The 22,034-nt window shown below is 42.1% G+C and overlaps 1 protein-coding gene across 3 annotated transcripts in view; it reads right to left on the reverse strand.

The window, feature by feature from the left end:
* Nucleotides 1–22,034, reverse strand: part of LOC147722556 (serpin B10-like) — a 206,064-nt gene that overhangs the window by 56,770 nt on the left and 127,260 nt on the right. For all 3 annotated transcript variants that reach the window (XM_086965090.1, XM_086965091.1, XM_086965092.1), the window contains exon 7: nucleotides 19,386–19,559. In XM_086965090.1, the coding sequence (XP_086821216.1) occupies nucleotides 19,386–19,559 (174 nt within the window). The remainder of the gene's footprint in view (nucleotides 1–19,385; nucleotides 19,560–22,034) is intronic.

Here is a 22,034-nt window from a genome sequence, read left to right on the forward strand (position 1 = left end):
CTGCAGGTATCCTGACCCTATCAATATTTTTACATAACCAATCTTCCTCGTAATGATGGCATTCACAGAAGTAGAGATGGTAGTCCATTCATTCTGTACTGCTCGACCCTGTAAGATTTAACCTAAACAGACAGCGATCTCAGTTGTAGTGATAGAAAGGAGAAGGATAAATCGTTCAAGCAGAATCAAAGAGATGGGGCAGAATTTCTTTTAGTAGGGAGAAGACTACATTGAGGTTCAATGGAACAGCGTGGTCCTAAAACAGAAAATAAAATTAAATGGCAGGCATTCTAGATGAATTTAGGGTTTGATACTTATCGTTTACACTCACTGGTAATTTTTTTCTTGCATGAATTTTTCCCACTGCACATCTTCTTTTTTTTACCTTATGTATTGTTATGTTGTGTTATTATGTTATGTTATCTGCTTTTGCTTGCACAAGCCACCATTTTTGTGGCATCGCCATACATAATAAATACATATATTTAAATAAAATAAAAGAAATTACATAAACTAGACAAAGTGACAGAACAGAGAAATAGAAGGTAGCTCAGTACTTCTTTTTGAATAATGGAGGTTTCGAAACCTTTTCTGTCGCCAAGGATTGTTGTTTTCTCTCAGATGTCAAGCTAATTTGGCCTTGCTTGACCCGCAGATCACACAAGATATCACTATGAGCATTAACTCAATGAACAATATTGCCAGCACTAACATAGTTTAAAAAGACACCTAATTAGACAGTGACAAATAAAGTGTCCTAAAAGTTAACTAAAGTTAAAGGAGATAAGGACCTACCTTTAAGCTAACTCAACGCACTTAAGGCATCTGCTGCAACAAACAACAAATTGATAGAAAGAAAGAATGTGTGAAATAACCACAGCCACTGGGGCTCAGTCAGGGCCGCTTCACAGATTATGTTTTTTCACCCAATATGCCACTCTAGCTATATGCAAATCAGTTTTGGTCATACTTTAGTAGGTACAGACCAACCAGAATAGCCAAGCCAAAAGTAATCCAGCATCGCTTGTGCTCTCATCTGGAGGGGACCTGGTCTGGCAGTTTAGACTGGACTTTTCCTACTAGAGCAAGAAAAAGGGTCATTTTCATAAGACTCCTCTCTGTCTAGAGTGGCATTGTGGGCAAAGAAAGATGTACTGGAATGCAGTGACAAGTAATTACCAGTGGTTGAAATTAATTTGAGCCTCCCACCCATCATCTTTTTGTTTTTCTCAGTGCGATGCCCTTTGAGTGATGGGTATGCCCAGAAGTAGGTCCCATGCTCACTGTAACACATGATACATGGTATATATTCCACTGACTAGACCTAAGTAGGCTAAAGTCGGTCAGAGGTTGCTGATGTTTCCATATGGAGCTTGGGCTGGACTCGGCCTTTTCTAACAGGATCATGACTATGTTGCATAATTTCTGGTCTCTGACTAGACTGGCATAATGGGTACAAAATGTGATATCAGTTATATTTAGTCCTTCCCAGAAGTCTCATAAACAGCACTTGCAGATGGTTCTCTATACTCTAAAGTGGGCTGATTTGGTGCCAACACAAGAACTGTGTCTTGGCAGCTAAACATGTACAATATTTAGGTAACCATGTGGGCAATGGTACCATTCAACCAGAAATGGATAAGGTAGGAACTTTGGAAGTTACTCCAAGCCACATTACTAGATACAGCCTGCAGTCCTGTCCTGCAGAAGGATTTTGGCTTTCATTTCAGAGACTAAGGCCCTAGGTGAAACCTCCAGCCGGATTAACCGGATCGGTGTGTCAGACACACTCTTTAACACAGTTGGCCTGAAACTGTACCTAGGTCCCGGTCTACTGTGACCCTACACTGTCTCCGGCTCTTAGTGCTTTTTGGTGCTTTTTATAACTTACATCTTAAAAAATAACTACTTCAGTTACCTTTATTGGAATTGTGTTTTTTGTGTCATTGTGTTCCCTGAATTATAACCAATTTTTCTAAATTGGAGTAGAATTTATATTGTGTTATGTTTTTGATTTTCTTTAAACTATTTTGGTACTATTACATTCTTTACACATTTTCTCTAAACTAAGCTAGTCTGCTTTGTGCCATAGTTTAATTAATAGGGGTTCTGCTCAAGTTTAATTTCTGAAACCTTTACCTGGACCTAATAAGATAGTGACCTTGTTACTTGTGGTGGTTTTCCATCCACCCCAATTATTTATTTACTTTCTCACAACTGTAAATTACTCATATACATTTCTCAAAGAACATTTGTCGAGTAAAACACATTTCATTTGAGGTAGTTCTAATTAAATGTAACTGTGTGTCTCTCTGCAGGGGATACATTAACCATCTTAAGTAGTATGCAAGTAAAGAAATTCCTAAGGAGCTACAAATTTGTTCATTAGACTAATTGGCTTAGGATGGTTAAACTCCTCAGTCCACATCTTCTACAGAGCCTCGGATCCTTCTTGAGGTGATTTGAAGGGTAACTAGACACAATATCGAAGAAAATATATAGAATGGAAAGAATATCAAATTCAAAATATAGAATGGACAGAATATCGAATGGATATAATATAGTGGTTAATAATATCGACAATATCGACTGTCAAAATTTCAAAGTACATAATATAGGCATTAAAATATATCTAATTTTTTATAATATCGATTTTTTAAAGTGTTTTGTATGTTAGTATATGTGTTAAAAGTGTATATTATGTTTGTAATGTATGTTTAATTATTTTTTAACGTTAAGAAATGTATGTAAAATAATTTTTGCGTATTTTATTTCCATAGTGAGTTGTGGGTTTATAGGGGAATAGGGTGGGAAGTAATATAATTATAGTAAATTAAATAATAATTTTTAGGAATTATTCATTATTTTTAATTTAGTTTTGCGTTTTAGTTCTGTAGCGGGTTGTGGGTTTATAGGGGAATAGGCTGGGAAGTAATTTAATTGCAATTAAGTAAATATTAATTTGTATTTATTGGTATTGATAATTAATGTATTGTTAATTAATTATTAATTGGTAATTCATTTTTATAAATTGTTAATTCATTTTTATTAATTGATTAATTGATAAATATGTTAATTGTATTAATGTATTATTCAGAGCGGCTTGTGGGTTTATATGGAAATAGGGTGGGAAGTAATGTAATTGTAATTAGGTAAATATTGAAATTATTGTTGGTATTGATAATTAATTTATTGTTAATTAATTATTAATTGGTAATTTTTTTATTACTTATTACATTTTTGGTACTGAAAATTAATTGGTTGTTTGGTAATTACTAATAGGTAATTACTTTTTAATAAATAATATTTATCGGTATTTATAATTAATTAATTATTACATATTTTGTAGTTGGTAATTAATGGTAATTAATTTTTAATCGGTATTGATAATTAATTTATTTAATTTAAATATCAAATCATTACTTTCCCTACTGTTGCACTCACTGGAGTGGGAATAGTAATTTTTACCCTCCCGCTATCCAACGCTTTCCCTACTGTTGCACTCTCTGGAGTGGGAATAGTAATTTTTACCCCTACGCTTTCCAACACTTTTCCTGCTGTTGCACTCACTGGAGTGGCAATAGTAATTTTTACCCCTACACTATCCAACTCTTTCCCTACTGTTGCACTCTCTGGAGTGGGAATAGTCATTTTTACCCTCCCGCTATCCAACGCTTTCCCTACTGTTGCACTCTCTGGAGTGGGAATAGTAATTTTTACCCCTACGCTATCCAACGCCTTTCCTACTGTTGAACTCTCTGGAGTGGGAATACTAATTTTTACTTTCCTGCTGTCCAACGCTATCCCTACTGTTGCACTCTCTGGAGTGGGAATAGTAATTTTTACCCCTACGCTATCCAACGCTTTCCCTACTGTTGCACTCACTGGCGTGGGAATAGTAATTTTTACCCCTACGCTAGCCAATGCTTTCCCTAATATTGCACTCTCTGGAGTGGGAATTGTAAATTTTACCCGCCTGCTATCCTACGCTAAAAATATTGAATATTTTGTATTAATATTAAATTAATATATATATATATATTTAAAAATAAAAATTCACGTTTTTTTAAACTTACACTAATTAATTATTAATTGTAAAGTTATTTAAGTATTTTTAAGTATGTTTTAGTTAATTATATTTATTATTTAAATAATTTTACATTAATTTTACGACATTTAAAAAATTCAATATTTTAACAAACTATATTATTTACAACAATATTTTGGATTCAATGTTTTTGTAGTTACCGGTTTGTAGATAGGAATTCGATATTCTGGCATTCTATATTTTGTCCACGATATTTTGGCTGGTCGATATTTTGCTCCTCGATATTATGTCAGTGATCCGATTTGAAGTATCAGTAATATCCAGTATGAAGAGACGACTGAAGAAATAGAGCACTTATTTGTGTTCCCTTATTATAATTTTAGGACCAGATAAATACATACTGAATTACCGATGGATATGCAAACATCAAGCTAAGAAACGGTCGAGTCACCTGTAACAGAAATCCATTCCCTATTTCTGTTCCAACTATATTAGTAACTTCTCCCGTAAGTCCAAACTCACAATTCAAATATCTTTGGCAAAAATAAAGCACTCTTCATGAAAAAAAAAGAACCGTTGTATTCTTTAATTTTCACACGCCGATCTTTAATAAGAATGGCTGAGAGATTTACAATGTGCATTAGTTCATAAATTGTGTTTTCTTATTTATTCAGTACTTGTAGCACAAAAAGACAGGAATGGTTAGCATCTGATTTTTGCAGGCAGTACTATAATATCACATGGAAGAGTCAATGTACAAAATTGAACAAAAAATGTAGCATATTCCCATGCAATGAAAACTGTTTTAAAGTACAGGTGCAGCTTCATTTTGCATTGTTGCCTTGTCCCTTTTACTTCTAACAGTAAATAAATCTGAAGTGTCTCTTCACTCTGGATTCAGTCTTCAGACCACTAGAAAGTTCTTCTACTCATAATCAGCCCCTGTCTAATTTGTTCGAGTAGTACCCTGATCACGACAGGTCCAAGACAGACCACATGGAAGAGAGATAGCGAAGAACCTAAGCGCTGTGATGAGGAAGAGTAGGGTTTGAGTACAGGCATTACCTCTGTGACACACTTGTTTGTCACATTCCTTGCAAATAGTGGAAGCAGCGAAGCAGCACATAATAATTTCCAGCCCACAGAAGTAATAGAGACTCATGGTTTATTTACACACCTGGCATCTCAATGAGAAACCTTCTGCAGCACCTTGCACATACATTTTTTCTTCAATCCCTGTTTTGTGTGCAAGTTATAATCCAGACTATGGCTGATAGGAGAGGATTCAGTGTCTGTAAGCATGTATTCTCCAATCACATGTACAACTTTCATGGTTTGTGGTTACCATTGTCGACCAGACCCAAATAAAGGGAGAGAGGAGAGTTAGGGCCAGGGCATATGCATTAAAGAGGTGCACCTATATTAATCAAAGAGGATTGTAAGAAATTGGGTTATTAGTTGTGAAGGATGTGAGGCCTTCATAAGTCCACATTTACCCTTATTGGGAACCAGGCACTCCACTGTAGCACTTGACTCACTCAGGAAATCGAAGCAGAATAGTCCAAGGTCTAGTCAGGAGAGGTTGTGTGGGCTATTGAGCGCCATCCGCTGGCATTCAATAATAACACTCAATAAAGGAATGTCCAGTGAGCGCTCTTTTTTTAACTAAATACTATGCATTAATTTACAAATGCATACATAAGGCAGATAAAAACATCTTGGTGGCACTTGGAAATCAATGTTGACCCCTAAAGAGTCATGACCCCCAAATCACAGTACCCCCACCTATACCAGATAGAAATCAAAGTGGAAGGGGGTATCACTTCAAAACAATAAGCCTATTGCTTTTGTCAAGGGATCACCACAACAATATATAAAGCAAGCCTATTGGCTTGGTCAAAGGGTTATTATATCAAAAGACCGCTAATCCACATGTAAAAAATATCCGATCACTACATGACCATACTCAAAAAATATGTTTATATTTGCACCATAATCAATAACCAGTTTAAATGCATAATTAGTACCAATAAAGCATTTCAACATTGATCAAGCATTACTGCCAGCACTATATTATTAATAAAGCTTTTGAAATCATCATTAAATGTGTTTGTGTCCTTTTTATACACCTTCAACCCACATAAACTGCAGCCCACGAAACAAACCCATAGGGGTCACTACATTCCTAGCTGTAGAGCAAAAGCTCAAGACTCAAGATTGCTTTAAAATGAATCCGAAGGGAGGGGGTCATAATTTCCTTGACCTCAGAAATGTAGGGTCACATTTGAAAGTTATTCAGAGGGAGGCTTCTGCTCGCCTGCAGCCCTCAAGCATCTCCTTGTCGGTGATAGTGGTGCACCTGTCCTGCTGGAGCCACCACAAGCAGCAACATGTATTAAAATGAGAAAGCCCATCAGGGAATTATGGGGAGCTCCGTTGAGGAAGCAGTGAATATCTGATGAGCCACTTTCATTTCTGTTTTTTTTTATTCCAGTTGTCCAGGTCAACAGGACACCTATGGTGCTTCCTGTGTTGGGGGCAGTCTGGGGAGACCACCCCTGGCTGTCTCAGTGCATTCTCCGCCCAGGTGCATCTCCTGGTTGCCGGCACGGGAGCTGGAAACTATGTCCTCCCTGTCCACTCCATGGGAGCAGGGTATTGCATTTTGGTGGCTGTTCGCTCTCCCCCGACATAGGCAGAGGGAGTGGGCGCAAGTCCATCATCACTGGGAGGCATGATTGCACTCTCCTTTCCTTCTTTGCTGTGGGCCCACAGTTAGAGTCCTGAGCCTTTTTGACGGTTTATGAGGTCCTGGGGATGGATCCCTGAGCCGATAGTCTGGGAAAGGGATCCCATGCATACCCTCCCCCTTGAAAAATGAATTAATAATCTTGCACCACACCCGGGGGGAAGTTTAGAAAATTCGGCGAAGCCCCAGGTGCTCTGTTTTCTCTCACGGGTCAAAGGCAGGGGTGGGCAGAACTCACAGAATTTGACTCTACAGAATTCCACGGAGTTTCATAAAAACTCCATGAGATTCCGTAGAGTTCCACCAGTGGGCAGAAAATATGCAACACTTGCTGCTTGCGCTGTATTCTAGCACTGGTAGCGTGTGCAGCGCTAGAAAATCAGTGCAAACCGAGCTATTCACTACACAATAGCACGTGAACGTTACATTGCATTAGAAAATCATGATTAGTGATGCCAAAATCTTGCTTGCGTTCCCCTCTCTCATTTGTGGAGCCTCACGGGAAAAGAATTCTGCCACCCAGTGATTGGCAGAATTTGGCAGCAACGCCACGTTATAAGAGTCATGCGGATTAGCCAAAGTCCACCAATTCCACGGGTGGAATGAAATATACCACCCCCCCTAGTCAAAGGCCAAATACTTTAAAAGGCCATAACTCAGGCTTATTTGGTTGACATTACTGTCAGGCTCTTTCCCACCAGATCCTAAAAGGGCAGCCCCCTCATGTGTGGGCTCCAGTTGTCTGGGCTCCCTCCTTTGTTCAGTAGGCCTGGGCTATCCCTACCCTGGTACAGTGTGACAGCTGATTAACAAATGCAGATTTACTTTTCCCCCTTTCCTCCTCAGGAGCACAGTGAAGCACTGCTAATTACTCATTTTCTGTGAGGAGGCCCTTGTTCCTGCTGCTGTGATGCAACGTAGTTAACTTGGCCCAGCAGTGTGACAAAAGGCCTTGACTTTGAACCTGAGCTGAGCCACTGAAATATGAAAATTCAGGATGGCCTATAACATGTACATTTAGGATTTTGGCACCTGCGTATTTGAACTGGGCGCACATGTTTCACCACAGTTTCACACCTTATGGGACTTTGTAGGACTAAGGAAAGCGAAACAGCACGCTAAGGCAGATTTTCGCTTATGTGTATAACACAGTAACACTGCAGACAAAAAAGCAAACCATACTGACTTTGCCTATAAGTGCCCATTAATATTAAAAGGCCTATCCCAGGTCCTCATCTTACCTTGCAGAGTCTCCTCTAAGCCAGGCTACCTGTGTGCAGTTACCTGGCTGCGCAGAATGGCAGTCTCACATGTGCAGTCTGCAAATTTGTGCACGTGTATTCATGTATAACTACCCAACTACTTCTTACTGTAGCTGCATGCAGCTACCATATCTTAAAAGGTGGACACTTGTGGTAAATATGTGAAGTCCATTTACCATGTGATTATCGTGGGTGACACACAAGTAGTGAGACTCACTCGCAGTAAAAAGTCCAAAACTGGGTGATCAAAAAGCAAAAAATGGGGATGTACTAAATGGGTGAAACCCATTTGCAACAAGGATATAGAAAGCTTATGGCACTGTCTTGAGTTTCCAAGTATGGCAAACAAATTGTTGCGCTTACGGAAAGTTACAGACCTTTTTAAGTAAATAAGCACAGTTTTGCTCGCACTCAGTGTGTTCCGCAACTTCCCTGAACAAGCCATATAAAGCCCAAAATTATAGAACAATCTCCAGAGACAAAGTAAATATGCTATGCCACTTGTACGGTTGCAGCGCACTTCATACTGGCATACCCACCTCTTCTTGGGCTCACATCACATCTATTCACCTATCTACGATCTGGCTCATCAAATGGCAATGGAAAGTCCACCTCATCACACACAAAATAATCGGTCTACATTGGTGTTGCCTGAATGAACCCTCTTCACTCTCTAATCCCTGGAGACCCCCTGCCTAGACCTAGCCACCCCCAAATAGTATCTTAGACAATTCCTCGATTCTTCCTCTAGCTCTACACCGAGGGTAAGGTAACCCTGTTGTGCTTTGCTGATTTTCGAATAAAGGAATAAAGTAAGATAATGCCTTTGGTGCAAATGTTGGCCATGGGCAAAGAGCCAGGAGATCATGAAAATGTCTGCAATTTTCCTCTCAATAATGCAGAGCAGCCACATTTCCAATATCCCTTATTGAGGAAGTTGCCACTGACAATAAAACCTGTACTGATAACGTATTCAAAGACATTTCTATTAGGATTCTTGAAAGACAAGACTGTAGAGGCCTGAGAAATAGAAGAGCCCAAAAAGACAAAATAGACTTTGTAAACGAATGAGCCAGCACAACACGGTGCAGTAACCTGCAGCCACAGATCTCTGAATGGCCCACAAAGAACCAATTAAACAAGAAACTGAGACGTTCAGCAATGTTACACTCCAGGGGTGCACATTACACCTTAAAAGTAAGTCAAATGACTAAAACATTCCTTCACCCCTGGTGGCTATTAAGATTGCTTAATGTAAGCTGTCAAGTGCCTAGGAAAGCCTTCCTGCTGCAGTTTCTGAACTGAGAGATGTAGAGAACCGACACAAGAGAACGAGATCTCCTAGGGGTATGATTCAACAAGGATAATTCACTCTGAAACTATTGTTATCTGACATAACATGGTTAATCAGCACACTATGGGGCAATTCGAAACATCCATCCAATGTATAATTTGTTCAGGCAGTTGCAGCTGGTATGCAGAAGCACTGATTTTTGGGGGACCTGGACTTATTTTTCATCATCAGACCTTAAACCAAAGTAGGAGAGAAAAATGCAGAAAATGGAGAAAGGAGAAAGATAAAGATAGGAAAGCAGTGAGAAAAGTAGAACGCATGGATGAAAAAGAACCCATTAGAGTGAGGCAACACAACAGTAAGTGAAGAGTGGGCACCATGGCACAAGACTTAAAAAAACAGAAGTGGAGGGACTACCCAAGTTAAGCAATATAGATGTGATAGCATGGCACATGACATCACAGCGCATGGGATCGCATGTTGAATCACAACCCATGACCTCACAGGAAGTGACATCACAAGAAATGACATCAGATCTTAAGACCTCACAATGGGCCCGAGTCACATAGGTAAGCTGAGACGTAAGTCTAACTTTACAAATTTCGGCATTCACAAAGGGCATTTACGAGTAGTAAAGTTAGACCTTTGTCTCAGATAAACTTAAGTTTTGGTCTTACATTTAACTGAGACCAAAACTGAGCCAAAGTCTAACTTTACTACTCGCAAATACCCTTTGTGAATACCAAAAGTCGTAAAGTTAGACTTTCATTTTAGTTTACCTTTGTGAATCGCTCTCAATATGTTTAGTAGGTCTATCATGAGTACATTTTAGTACATTGCAATATTTAAAAAATTAGATTTAGTGTCAGGGTTGTGCCAAAAAATGATGCAACCCTGACACAAAATCTGGGCCTCAACTTATACATTCCTTTTCTAAAAACCCTGCCAGAAAGAAATTGGCAACAAGAAGAAACATGTCAGTAAATCTGTTCTGCTTAATTGGTTGCAAAGTATGCGTTTTTAAATATCTAATGGGGTAAGGCACCCGCGGCAGAGATCTTTGTGTGCCCAGTAAATCTCAGGGAATAATAACAATGGTAAAATAATTCTGGAGGTTAACATATTTGCTGGAGAGATTTGGGTTTTGTCTAGTCCCAGTTTTGAATAAAAGTAGCATGCCGGGTTAATATGTCTCCTACAAAGCACATCATGTAACACACAGATTACCAATTTCTATTTTATGGAAATGGGTAAGTGGGTTACTGCCTTCAACACAGAGATCCGTTTGTTACTTACAGTTCATAAATTGTAAACCTTCTGATATAGCACAGTTAGTTATGAAGAACATGAAACTCCTACCCTTGTAACTCTCACTGTCTTATTTAACACAACCTGTACATTGATTTACACACAAATGATTTATTGACAATGTATAATTGTATAATTGTACATGTGATGTAAAGCGATCCGCTCTGACACCCTGCATTGGAATGAGTAGCACTATACTGCTATAAAAGAAATAAAACAAAATAGAGGTATTTAAATTGTTATTTGTGCAAATACTGGGACAGACCATCACATTTGACATTCTTACAGTGCAAGTATATCTCTTATATACAGGGACTGAAAAATGTCAAAAGCATGCCTCTCTTAAGTGCTTGTGAAGCAATAACAAGCTGTGTGCTTTTGTATACAGGTGTGAGGCTCCAGATAGCTCCCAGCCAAGGATACTCCAACAGAAGGAGGCATGATGGCCCCTTAAATTTGGTCTTTGTTTTGGATCCAGATGGAATTTAAAATAACAAAGCCCCTTCACCTGCACGTTGCTGCTCAGAACTAAAGCAGACAATGTGTAGTCATTGATGAATGTGTTCCGTTGTCTGAAAATTACACAAGGAAGCATTAAGCATATTTCTGTTGGGCCCAACATCTTGGCAGGGTAGATGGCGTCCAGCTTGTGAGAAGAGTGGGTAGACACGGTCTACCTATGTGTAACCTCGACTTGTGCCCTGGTGGACACAAAAGAGGCATGGCAACGGATAATAGTGTTCAATTTGTGTTGCACACCACGTAATGCCTTTTAGAATCTAAAGGTATTGAATACATTGATTCATCTGTTTATTACCCACAAGTAATTGGTTGGTTGAGTGGTGAAATAGGGTCTTGAAAGAAGATATCCAGTTGGCGCTGTGTAGTGGTATTCAGTGGTGAGAAGCTGTTAGGAAATTGATGTGTGTATAAAGGGGTCCCAGACCAAACATACAATCACTTATTCATAATCACACAATTTTGTTGAATTGATCCAAAACAGATGAGGGTGCATAGTGTTTTTATTTTCACCGCACCATTAGCCATTCAATGATTGAAAAATCAATAATATACACAAAATTCAATGCGCCCACAAGAGGAAGGGAAAGAGTGCAGGGGAAGAAAGACATTTCTGATAGTTATACATCACTAATCAAAAATTTCCATATGCATAAATCCACAAGTCAAATCATAAATGCCATTGATCCACATATGAGAGGTCAAATAAAATATGCATATATCAAAAAACATTTTTTGGTAGAAGAGACTCCTAGGTTGCTGAATATATCAAGCTAATGTTAGGAGTTCATGGTTGTAGATGAATGTCTACGTTTCGACCCAGAAAATGTAGGACAGTAGATCCTTACTGCGCGGGTCTTCGTCAGGACGTGAGGGGAAGGTAGAGGGTGAGGTGGGGCTGATTCCTAAACATAATAGAAGGAAAAACTAATTACTTAAACTGGTCTATTAGAGTCCCAAAGTGGTAAATAAACGGAATGGTCGTTACATTGAAGATTAAAAACTACAGATTAAGTGGGTTTAAATTAAATAAGTAATAGTCGGGGGTTATACTGAGGATGAGCCACATATGATCACAGAACATAGTAGGAGTTACCTGGTAGAAAGACAAAAGGCGGCCCGAAAAAACGTGGTCCGTGACAAGGCTGGGGCTGATTATTTTCGGTTGTCGCTATCCGTATCTACCCTTCCCCCATTTTTACTTTTCGTCTTTGCAGATATGCAGAGTGATCGTTTCACTTCACGAAAAAGTTTGAAAATACCCCGTTATCGATAGAGGAGCAGGAACCAGCTTATCCCCTATTTTCTACTATCCCGTAATAAGAAGGTAGGCAAATTTAATAATTTACAATGTACACGGTCTAAACGATGTCTTGAGCATCTGAATGATTGGCGCCAATATTCCATTATAGATACGGATAGCGACAACCGAAAATAATCAGCCCCAGCCTTGTCACGGACCACGTTTTTTCGGGCCGCCTTTTGTCTTTCTACCAGGTAACTCCAACTATGTTCTGTGATCATATGTGGCTCATCCTCAGTATAACCCCCGACTTTTACTTATTTAATTTAAACCCACTTAATCTGTAGTTTTTAATCTTCAATGTAACGGACCTTTCCGTTTATTTACCACTTTGGGACTCTAATAGACCAGTTTAAGTAATTAGTTTTACCTTCTATTATGTTTAGGAATCAGCCCCACCTCACCCTCTACCTTCCCCTCACGTCCTGACGAAGACCCGCCCAGTAAGGATCTACTGTCCTACATTTTCTGGGTCGAAACGTAGACATCCATCTACAACCATGAACTCCTAACATTAGCTTGATATATTCAGCAACCTAGGAGTCTCTTCTACCAAAAAATGTTTTTTGATATATGCATATTTTATTTGACCTCTCATATGTGGATCAATGGCATTTATGATTTGACTTGTGGATTTATGCATATGGAAATTTTTGATTAGTGATGTATAACTATAAGAAATGTGTTTCTTCTCCTGCACTCTTTCCCTTCCTCTTGTGGGCGCATTGAATTTTGTGTATATTATTATTGATTTTTCAATCATTGAATGGCTAATGGTGCGGTGAAAATAAAAACACTATGCACCCTCATCTGTTTTGGATCAATTCAACAAAATTGTGTGATTATGAATAAGTGATTGTATGTTTGGTCTGGGACCCCTTTATACATATATCGACTATTCACCCAGGTCCCACTGACTACATGGGTCCAACCCAATTATCTACAACAAGAAATTGATGGGGGCATATGGCACCACGCGAATTGCCAACACTAGCAAGACTCCATTTGAAGCCATGAGGGGAAGAACTACAAGGGCTTTGCTAACTAAGGACGTAGAAAGAAGGTGTTTATGTAAGAAAGCAAGAGATGACATGATTGGCAAAGCTGCAGTTAACTTGCAGATGGGTGACTGAGTATGTGTCAAGAAGAAATGTGGTCTTGGCAAGGGGTTGTCAACCTATCCTCAACTGTTCTTAGTGTAGAGAGATGATCCTTACACTATCTTCTTGTTAAGTAATCATAATATCTGGAATTGGAAGAAAGTGTTGAGGATGCCTGATTGTTTGATGAGTGCGAGGACCGTATCGGAAAGGAGAAGAATGTGGTCGGAACTAAGGAAGCTAAGTGTTATTCGGTCAGAACACGTAAGACGCCAAAGTGGTTGGATGATTAACAAACATTTAAAGCAGTTATGCAGGTTACTAGGAACATTATTGTTTAACCCCTCCCATGCTTATGACGAGCTCAGCTCGTCATGAGCCACAGTGGCCGTGTGCTCATGACGAGCTGAGCTCGTCATGACCGTTGCGCCGCGCCCGCGCGGGGATAATTCCCCTGCTGTACTGGGCGTGCCATTGGAACGGACGTGGTCGTGACAAGCTCCGCTCGTCATGAGCACACGGCCACCATGCCCACGGAAATGAGCAACTAGAAAAGCTGTGCCGTAGGGGCAGATGAGTGTCTAGAATCTCACAGTTGGAAGAGCCAAGTTTTCAATCCCTTCTAGAAGGCATATTCAGATGGCTTAGCTCAAAGTGTAGGGGGTAATGTGTTCCAGTTCTAGGCTACCAAATAGCCAAAAGAGCGCACACCCATTCTTGCTCTTTGAATTTTTGGAACTTTGAGCAAGTAAGCCCCTGTTGATCTCAGGTGACGTGTTGGGTTATATGGGGTGAGAAGATCATTTAGGTTAGTAGGTCCCTTACCTTGCAAAATCCAACGGCAGAAGCACAGGGCTTTAAAAATAATTATTTTATTAACAGGCAGCCAGTGCGAGGCATTAAGGGCTTTAGCTAAGGATGCTCTCCTAGTAGATTAAGAACTAGGCAGGCTGCTGCATTCTGAATTTGTTGCAGCCTATGTAGGCTTGATGTTGTTGCTCCGAGGTATAGGACGTTTCCATAGTCCAACTGAGCTGTAACAAGAGTGTGGAATAAGGTATTCCAGGCTGAAATTGGAAGAAAATCCAAAGTTTTTTAAAGCATTTTGAGAGTCCTAAAACCTTTCTCGTGACCTTCCTTGTATGGGTTGCGAAGGAGAGTTTGGGGTCAAGCCAGATTCCTAGATTTCTATATTCCTCTTTGGGAGTGGGACCCAGCATCTGGGGCCACCGTGCTGAGCTCCAGATGGAGGGATGTTCCCTACCACCATGACCTCAGTTTTACTGCCATTCAGCTTCAGGCAGTTGTTTGACATCCAGGAAGCAAGGTCCTTCAGGCAGGAGGAAAATTGGGTCTCAGTGTGCTCTGAGTTGTGAGATAAAGTAACAAAAAGCTCTGTGTCGTCTGCATATGACACAATGGTATCTTGTGTTTTTCCACGGTCTCCGCCAGGGGTTGAGTGTAAAGATTAAAAAGAGTTGGGCTCAGAATTGAGCCTTGAGGAACCCCTTTTGAGAGTGGCATGCTTTTTTACATGTGTGGGCGCAGTGCGACCTGAAAGCTGCGCTCCTGTAGAATGGAGGTCATCCACTTAAGAACAGCTCCCCCCAGCCCACCTGACCAGAGTCGCTGCAGAAGCAGTTTGTGGAATACTGTGTCAAAGGCTGCGCTGAGGTTCAGCAGGACCAAAGCTACAGTCTGACCCTCATCAGCCCACCTGCGTAATGTCTCTGTGGCGAGAAGTAACACAGACTCCGTGGAGTACATGGCTCTAAAGCCTGATTGCGTCAGATGGAAAAGGTTGTGCTTGTTTATGTGTGCAACCAATTGCGTGTTCTCCTTCTTCTCTGCTATTTTGGAGAAATAAGGCAGGCGTGAGATACGACACAAATTATCCAGCAATGCCGGATCTGCTGATGGCTTTTTCTTAAGAGGAAGGACACAGCTTGCTTCCACTTACTTGGAACCTCACCACATTGGAAGGTTAAGTCCAAAAGATGCTGTACAAAGGTTAATATAGTGTCTAATCCTTCCCTAATAATTTTGGGCTCGGCTGGATCCATTGGTGAGCCAGATTTAGTGCTGGGGGCCACAACTCTCAGGTCTTCCAACTAAGGGAGTGAAAACTCCAAGAGTTGGTTGGTCTCCAGCATTACGGTTCTCTCAGATTGAGTGGGATTACCATTTCGGGCCTCATCTGGCAGGCACCCTCCCAACATCTTCACACACCTTTTCACCTCCAATGACTGACTCATTCTTATCACATTACTCTCTAGGCATCATGTTTCAGGCACTCACAGTGGTAACTGGTGATATTTCAATGTATTAAGGCAGGGAATATTATCTAAAAAAATAGAAAACACCAATCAGATTTTCACTGCATGCAAAATAATCATGCATGGCACATTAATTTGCATATTTAGTTAGCATTCTAAAGATTCAAAGTGAATTTTGATATACAGTGAGTTTAGCACGTCAGACCTAAAATTGTGGATAAATATGTCTGGCTTCCAAGGGAATTGTTGTGTCAAGGTAGGGTTCAAAGTCCTACAGCACAATTACCACAAAAACCAAATGAAAGAAAGTTTGACAGCATTTCTCCATAAAAACCTGTCTTGACTAATGACATTCACACTCTATTTAATCATCTGGTTATCATAATTCTTGGTTAACTCTCACATTATCCATAACATTGACAGTTCTACGCTAATGAGGGACCTTTGCGTATATAATGTTCATGTAAGTCTGATGTGTGCAACACTAATAACTTAAGTTTCACACTCGTTAATAGGCACCACGCCTGTTTCACGCTTATAATGGCCACTGAGGTCCCCTTTTTTCGTTTCCAATCCAGTGTACATGGAAATAAATATTCGAAGACCATCACTTGGTGCCTTAACTTTACACCATGGAGGTTGCCACTGGCATGACCTTGCACAAACCTGCAGATCCCTACTAACAACTGACACATCCCTCCCCAACCCCGTTAAAATGGGATACTCTTTCTCTTTGGAACGCTGGCGGCCTATGGTTTCTCCTCCAGATTCATAGCTATGCTGCGGGCCAACTACCACGGTCCTCGATCGAGAGTCATGGTTAACGGCCATGTTTCACCCTTCTTTGCGCACTCCCGGGGTACGCGGCAGGGCTGTCCCTTATCTCCCCTTCTCTTTGCGCTCAGCATTGAACCACTAGCTCTTAGGGTACGGGAAGACCCGGGCATCAGTGTTCTCCCCTTTTCAGGAGAGCAGCATAAAATTTCCCTCTTTGCTGATGATGTTCTGCTGTCGCTGGCGGACCCGGGAAGCTCCCTTCCATGGGTACAGGAGGTACTCTCTCAGTTTGAGGCAGTGGCGGGTTTTAGGGTCAATCCTAGCAAGTCCTATATCCTTAACCTCACGCTACCATCTGCTGAGGTGGACCGCATCCAGCCGCTCTCGCCCCTGTCGTGGGCCAGCTCCTCTATACAGTACCTAGGTGTCCAGCTGACCTCGTCAGTCACCACTCTGTATGCGGCCAACTTCCCGCCTTTGTTGACCCAGATACAGAATGAGCTCAATCGGTGGAAGCCCATGTTCATTTCTTGGCTGGGCCGAATCCATGCTATTAAAATGACGATGCTCCCCAAGCTCCTGTATCTGTTTCAAGCGCTCCCTATTACATTGGATGGGGGCTTTTTTAGGCGCATGAAGACCATGATCCTACAGTACATTTGGCAAGGGGGTCGCGCTAGACTTTCCTTCCTCACGCTGCGACGGCCTTTGAAGACGGGAGGGGTCGGGCTCCCGGATATGCACCTTTATTACAAGGCGGCGCAACTCCGAGTGCTGGTGGAATGGACCCAGATGGAATCGGAGAAGCACTGGTTGCATATGGATAGCAGTGTGGCGGGGAGGTCGATATGGGACCTGGTCTGGAAAGCGAAGGGGAATCGTCCTCGGAATGCCTATATTAGCACTCCTACGAGCACTACCCTGAAGGTCTGGGACTCGGTTTCCAGCGATGAGAGGTGGACTTCCTTCCCGTCCCCCTTCACCCCTATACATTTTAACCCGGCCTTTCCGCCGGCGCTTGTGGAGGGCCCCTTTGATGTGTGGAGGGCGGGAGGTTGTCACGCGCTTATGCACCTGTTTCATGGTTATGAGCCCCTCACCTTCCATAATTGCATGCGTGACTATGCGGTGCTACCGTCCGAGCGTTACCGGCATACCCAAATGCTACACTGGGCGTTGTCACCTGAGGTGCGGGACGCAGCAACAAGGCCTCTTACAGATTTTGAGACCTTTATCACCCGCACCGCATCCATGAGAGGTGTGATCTCATTCCTTTATGGCCTTCTGCTTGCTACGTTTATCTCGCCTCGCCCTCGATATATGGGTTTGTGGGAAGAGCACCTGGGTCGCGATATCTCCGACGAGGAGTGGACTCACCTCTGGCATGACTTGCACAGATTTAATCATTCCATTGACCTTAGGGAGGCCCACATGAAAACGATGTTGGACTGGTATCTTTACCCAGCCCGGTTGAAAAAGATTTTTCCCTCCACATCGGATGGATGTTGGCGAGGATGTGGCCTCTTGGGGGAATTTTCGCCATATTTGGTGGGACTGCCCTGTCATTCGCCTCTACTGGGAGGAGATACTGTCCCAAATCAAAGATGTGCTGGGTTACCCGATACCTGACTCGATAGGCTTTGTTCTACTGGGTCTCCGTGATCCGCTTCTGGAGCATCAGACCAAGGCGGATAAACAAATCCTTTGGCTCTGCATTGGCGGCGGCCTGGAAAAAGAAGGGGGCTCCTGCACTCTCCCTCTGGCATGCGAGGTTGTGGAAACTGCTGAACATGGAGCGTATGGCGGATGTTTTCAGAGGGGATTTCAAAAACTTCGTTTTTCGATGGGGCCCCCTGGTCCGCTTCCTCTCTCAGGGCCTACCTTCGGCAGTTTGCCCGCCCACACTGCGTGCACTCCATTTGTTTCAGGTGTGAGAGGATGTTTTGATGTGTGCCTGTTACTTAGCTGCCACCACTGGGGGGAGGGGGGATGGAGGGTTGAAGGAGTTTTGGGGGGAGGGTGTTCTGTTCCTTTTATCTCTATGGGGGTGGGTTCTTTTTTTTCTTTTTGTGTTTCATCTTGCTGCATTGTTTTTCTTTTGGCGGAGAGACGAGGAGGCGCAAGTTAGAGTGATCGACTGAGCTCCCGACTTGGGTGACTTGTGCCTGGCGCCACTGTGAGACGGTGCCTTCATATGGACTCCCCCTTGGGGCAACATTATTCGCTGGCGAACTTTGAGAGCCATCCTGGCTAGGGTGGACGCGTTGAACAATTTTCAGCAATGCTCAATATCCTCTGCCATGTAAAGTGAGCTCCTGCGAGGGCCCTTGTCGCATTTACTGTGTTTCTATCTTTCCTCTCACTTTCTTCCTTCTTCCTTATTGTACTTTCAATAAAAATATCTTTAATAAAAAATGGGATACTCTACCCATCACCTTCCCCAAAATGAGCCTTTCAATTTCTTTTTCGCTTGGCCCAGCACCAATATGTCATGAAAAGCATCCGCTATTAATTTAAAGAGATCTAATAAATGTACAGCTCTTTCTCACCACACTTTCTTAGCACTATAAACTTTATTTCTGGCAAATTTAATTATAATTTATTTTTCCAAATACATTTTTTTACATCCCTCATGAGACAACACATAAAATATCTAACTCAGGACTTACAAACAGAAAGGTACCTTCTGCAAACAATAGCAAAGACGACCACACCGACCCATAATACTACATAATACATATGCAATTACCTTTTCCAGGCCGGTGGAGTCATCCTCGATCTCATCGGGCAGGAGAATTATCATGCTGAGATCCTTGTTAACGTATGGAAGCTCTAGGACTTTGAAGGCGAGCCCGGGTTCAACCACATGGGCCATGTTGAATTTGGCCCTCTTGAACATCATCTTTACTGGCTTTTTTGAGGTCTAAGGGCATGCAAACATAGGTTGAGAACTATGCAGGTAATCAAATATGCTAAAAAAACGTAAAATCTACATTTATTAAATGTAATCCATTAATAACAGTTTTTTTTTAATCAAAACGTGAACATTTTCGAAGTGTGGGATTCTAGTTCACACTTAGCCTAGTGGTACATTGAAATTGTTCTCGCACGGTAAACAAACAGGAATTAGGTTTAATAACTTGCAGTCAAGAAAAAGATTCCTGCTTCAATGTTTTAATCTTTATGACTCTTATAACATTGATATGTGGAAAAAGCACTTGGAAGCTTCCATGAAATGGTACCATACAATGCAACAGATACTTCATAAAATACGTGAGAATTGGATTTCCATATTAACAGGCATACATTTGTTTCTTATTACAAGCGTGTTCTGATATCACAACACACTTGTAATAAGTCAATTACATCATTACTCCCTTGTAATACCTTATTACAAAAGAGTAGTGATTTCACAGAGCAGGCTTCTTCTTTGATTTGCCAATAAGGTATAAGAGCTAGCCAGTCTGCAAACTCACATGGAATAGTAGTATATTGCCCTGTCAGCAATAGTTGCACTGGATTCACCACCGCCTTAGGCCAGGGCCTGGTTGCCTGGTTACCCTGCCTCTAACTGCACTGAAATTTAAGCTGAAGACTGTTGGATTGAGCCACCCCGTTTTCCTTCTTTCTATATAAGATGTTGCATATCTACATATTCTATTCCAATATTCCATTGTTGTTATGTTATGTTATGTTACTTGGGTCTTTTATAGCGCTTGGCTACTCAAAAGAGTGTCCCGGCGCTTTATTGACAACCTGAAAAAGACAAACACAACACAAAGATAAAGAAAACAGAGTCAGCAGAATAAAGGAAATCTAAGAAGTAAAAAGCCAAGTTTTCAAGCCCTTCCTGAAGGCCAATAAGTTCGAGGTACTGCACAGTGTCAGGGACAGAGAGTTCCAGAGTTGTGGAGCCCGAGACATAAAGGAGCGACCTCCAATACGAGCCTTCTTCACACGAGGAACACTGGCAAGAAACATCGACTCTGATCTCAGAGATCGTGACGGACGGTAGAAAGCGACCCTCCTTTGAAGGTATTTAGCCCCCGCGGCATAGAGGGCCTTGTGTGCAAGAGTTAGGGCTTTGAAAACGATCCACTTCCGGATAGGCAGCCAATGGAGCGACTGCAACAAGCCAGAAACTCTGGCTCGCCTGTGCAGGCCAAAAATGGCACGCGCTGCCGCATTCTGGACCACCTGCATCCGTTGCAGGAGGTACTCTGGCAGGCCAAGGTATAGGACGTTGGAGTAGTCCAATCTTGAGCCAATTAAGGCCTGTACCGTGGTCCTCCTATGGTCCTCAGATAGCAGAGGAAAGAACTTCCGAAGCATACGGAGGAGACCAAAACAGGTGCCAGAGAGGTCAAGGATCTGAGATCTTAAAGTCAAGCCATTGTCAATTTTGATCCCCAAATTCTTAGCCAACTGAGACGAACGCATCGGAGGAGACATATCCGCGGGCCACCATACCTGCCAGTCTGGATCGGATTGACAACCGAAGAAGAGTACTTCCGATTTGTCTGAGTTGCATTTGAGGCTGTTCAGTTGGAGCCATTCGAAAACAGCCCCAAGGCACTCACGGATACTCTCTCCATCGAAATCCTCTCCTTTCCGACAGGAAAAGAGCAGCTGGGTGTCGTCGGCATAGGATACGATCTGGGCCCCGAAAGATGCCGCCAGAGGGGTCATAAAGATGTTAAAGAGAGTCAGGCTCAACACCGAGCCCTGCGGGACTCCGACTCCCAAAGGCGGCATCTCAGCAGAGCTGCCAGAGGCCCAGACCGTTTGTCGGCGGCCAGCCATTCCACATTAATAGAGCACACTGCAACCTCACGGGCATCCTGGCGCTGAGACACAGTAAAGTTGTAATGATCCGCAAAAGCTGACTGACGATTACCCTCTGGGGAACAACCAGGTCTTAACTTTCCTCCGAAACAACAGCGGCTCCTGCATTTGCCTCAGTTCCAAAGGGAGGCTGTTCCACAGGCAAGCAGCTGCTTCTCCAAACGCTCGCCCACCCATTGTGGTTCACTTGAACCTCGGGATGGTTGCCAGGCTAGCTGCAGAGGATCGCAAGTTGCGTACAGGGGCATACCATCCAAACCTACTCTGAAGTGGCTTGGGCCATCTAATGCCTGGGAAGTTGATGATCCCCGTGGTCTCCTCAAGACCAGTTTTGCTGCTGCAGCCTGGATACTCTGAAGCCGCGATATTAGATACCAAGGGGATTTCAGCAGCAAGGCATTACAGTAGTCCAGGCGGCTAAGGATGACACTCCTGACCACTGTCCCTCTGGTCTGAGGAGGTAGCAGTGGTAGAGCCTTCCGGAGTCCTTTGATGAGCATGTAGCAATTCTTGGCTACCTTATTAACAAGCGATTCCAGGTTAAGCTTATCAT

This window comes from Lissotriton vulgaris, chromosome 4_1 (genome assembly GCF_964263255.1).
Source record: "Lissotriton vulgaris chromosome 4_1, aLisVul1.2, whole genome shotgun sequence".
NCBI classification, from domain to species: domain Eukaryota; kingdom Metazoa; phylum Chordata; class Amphibia; order Caudata; family Salamandridae; genus Lissotriton; species Lissotriton vulgaris.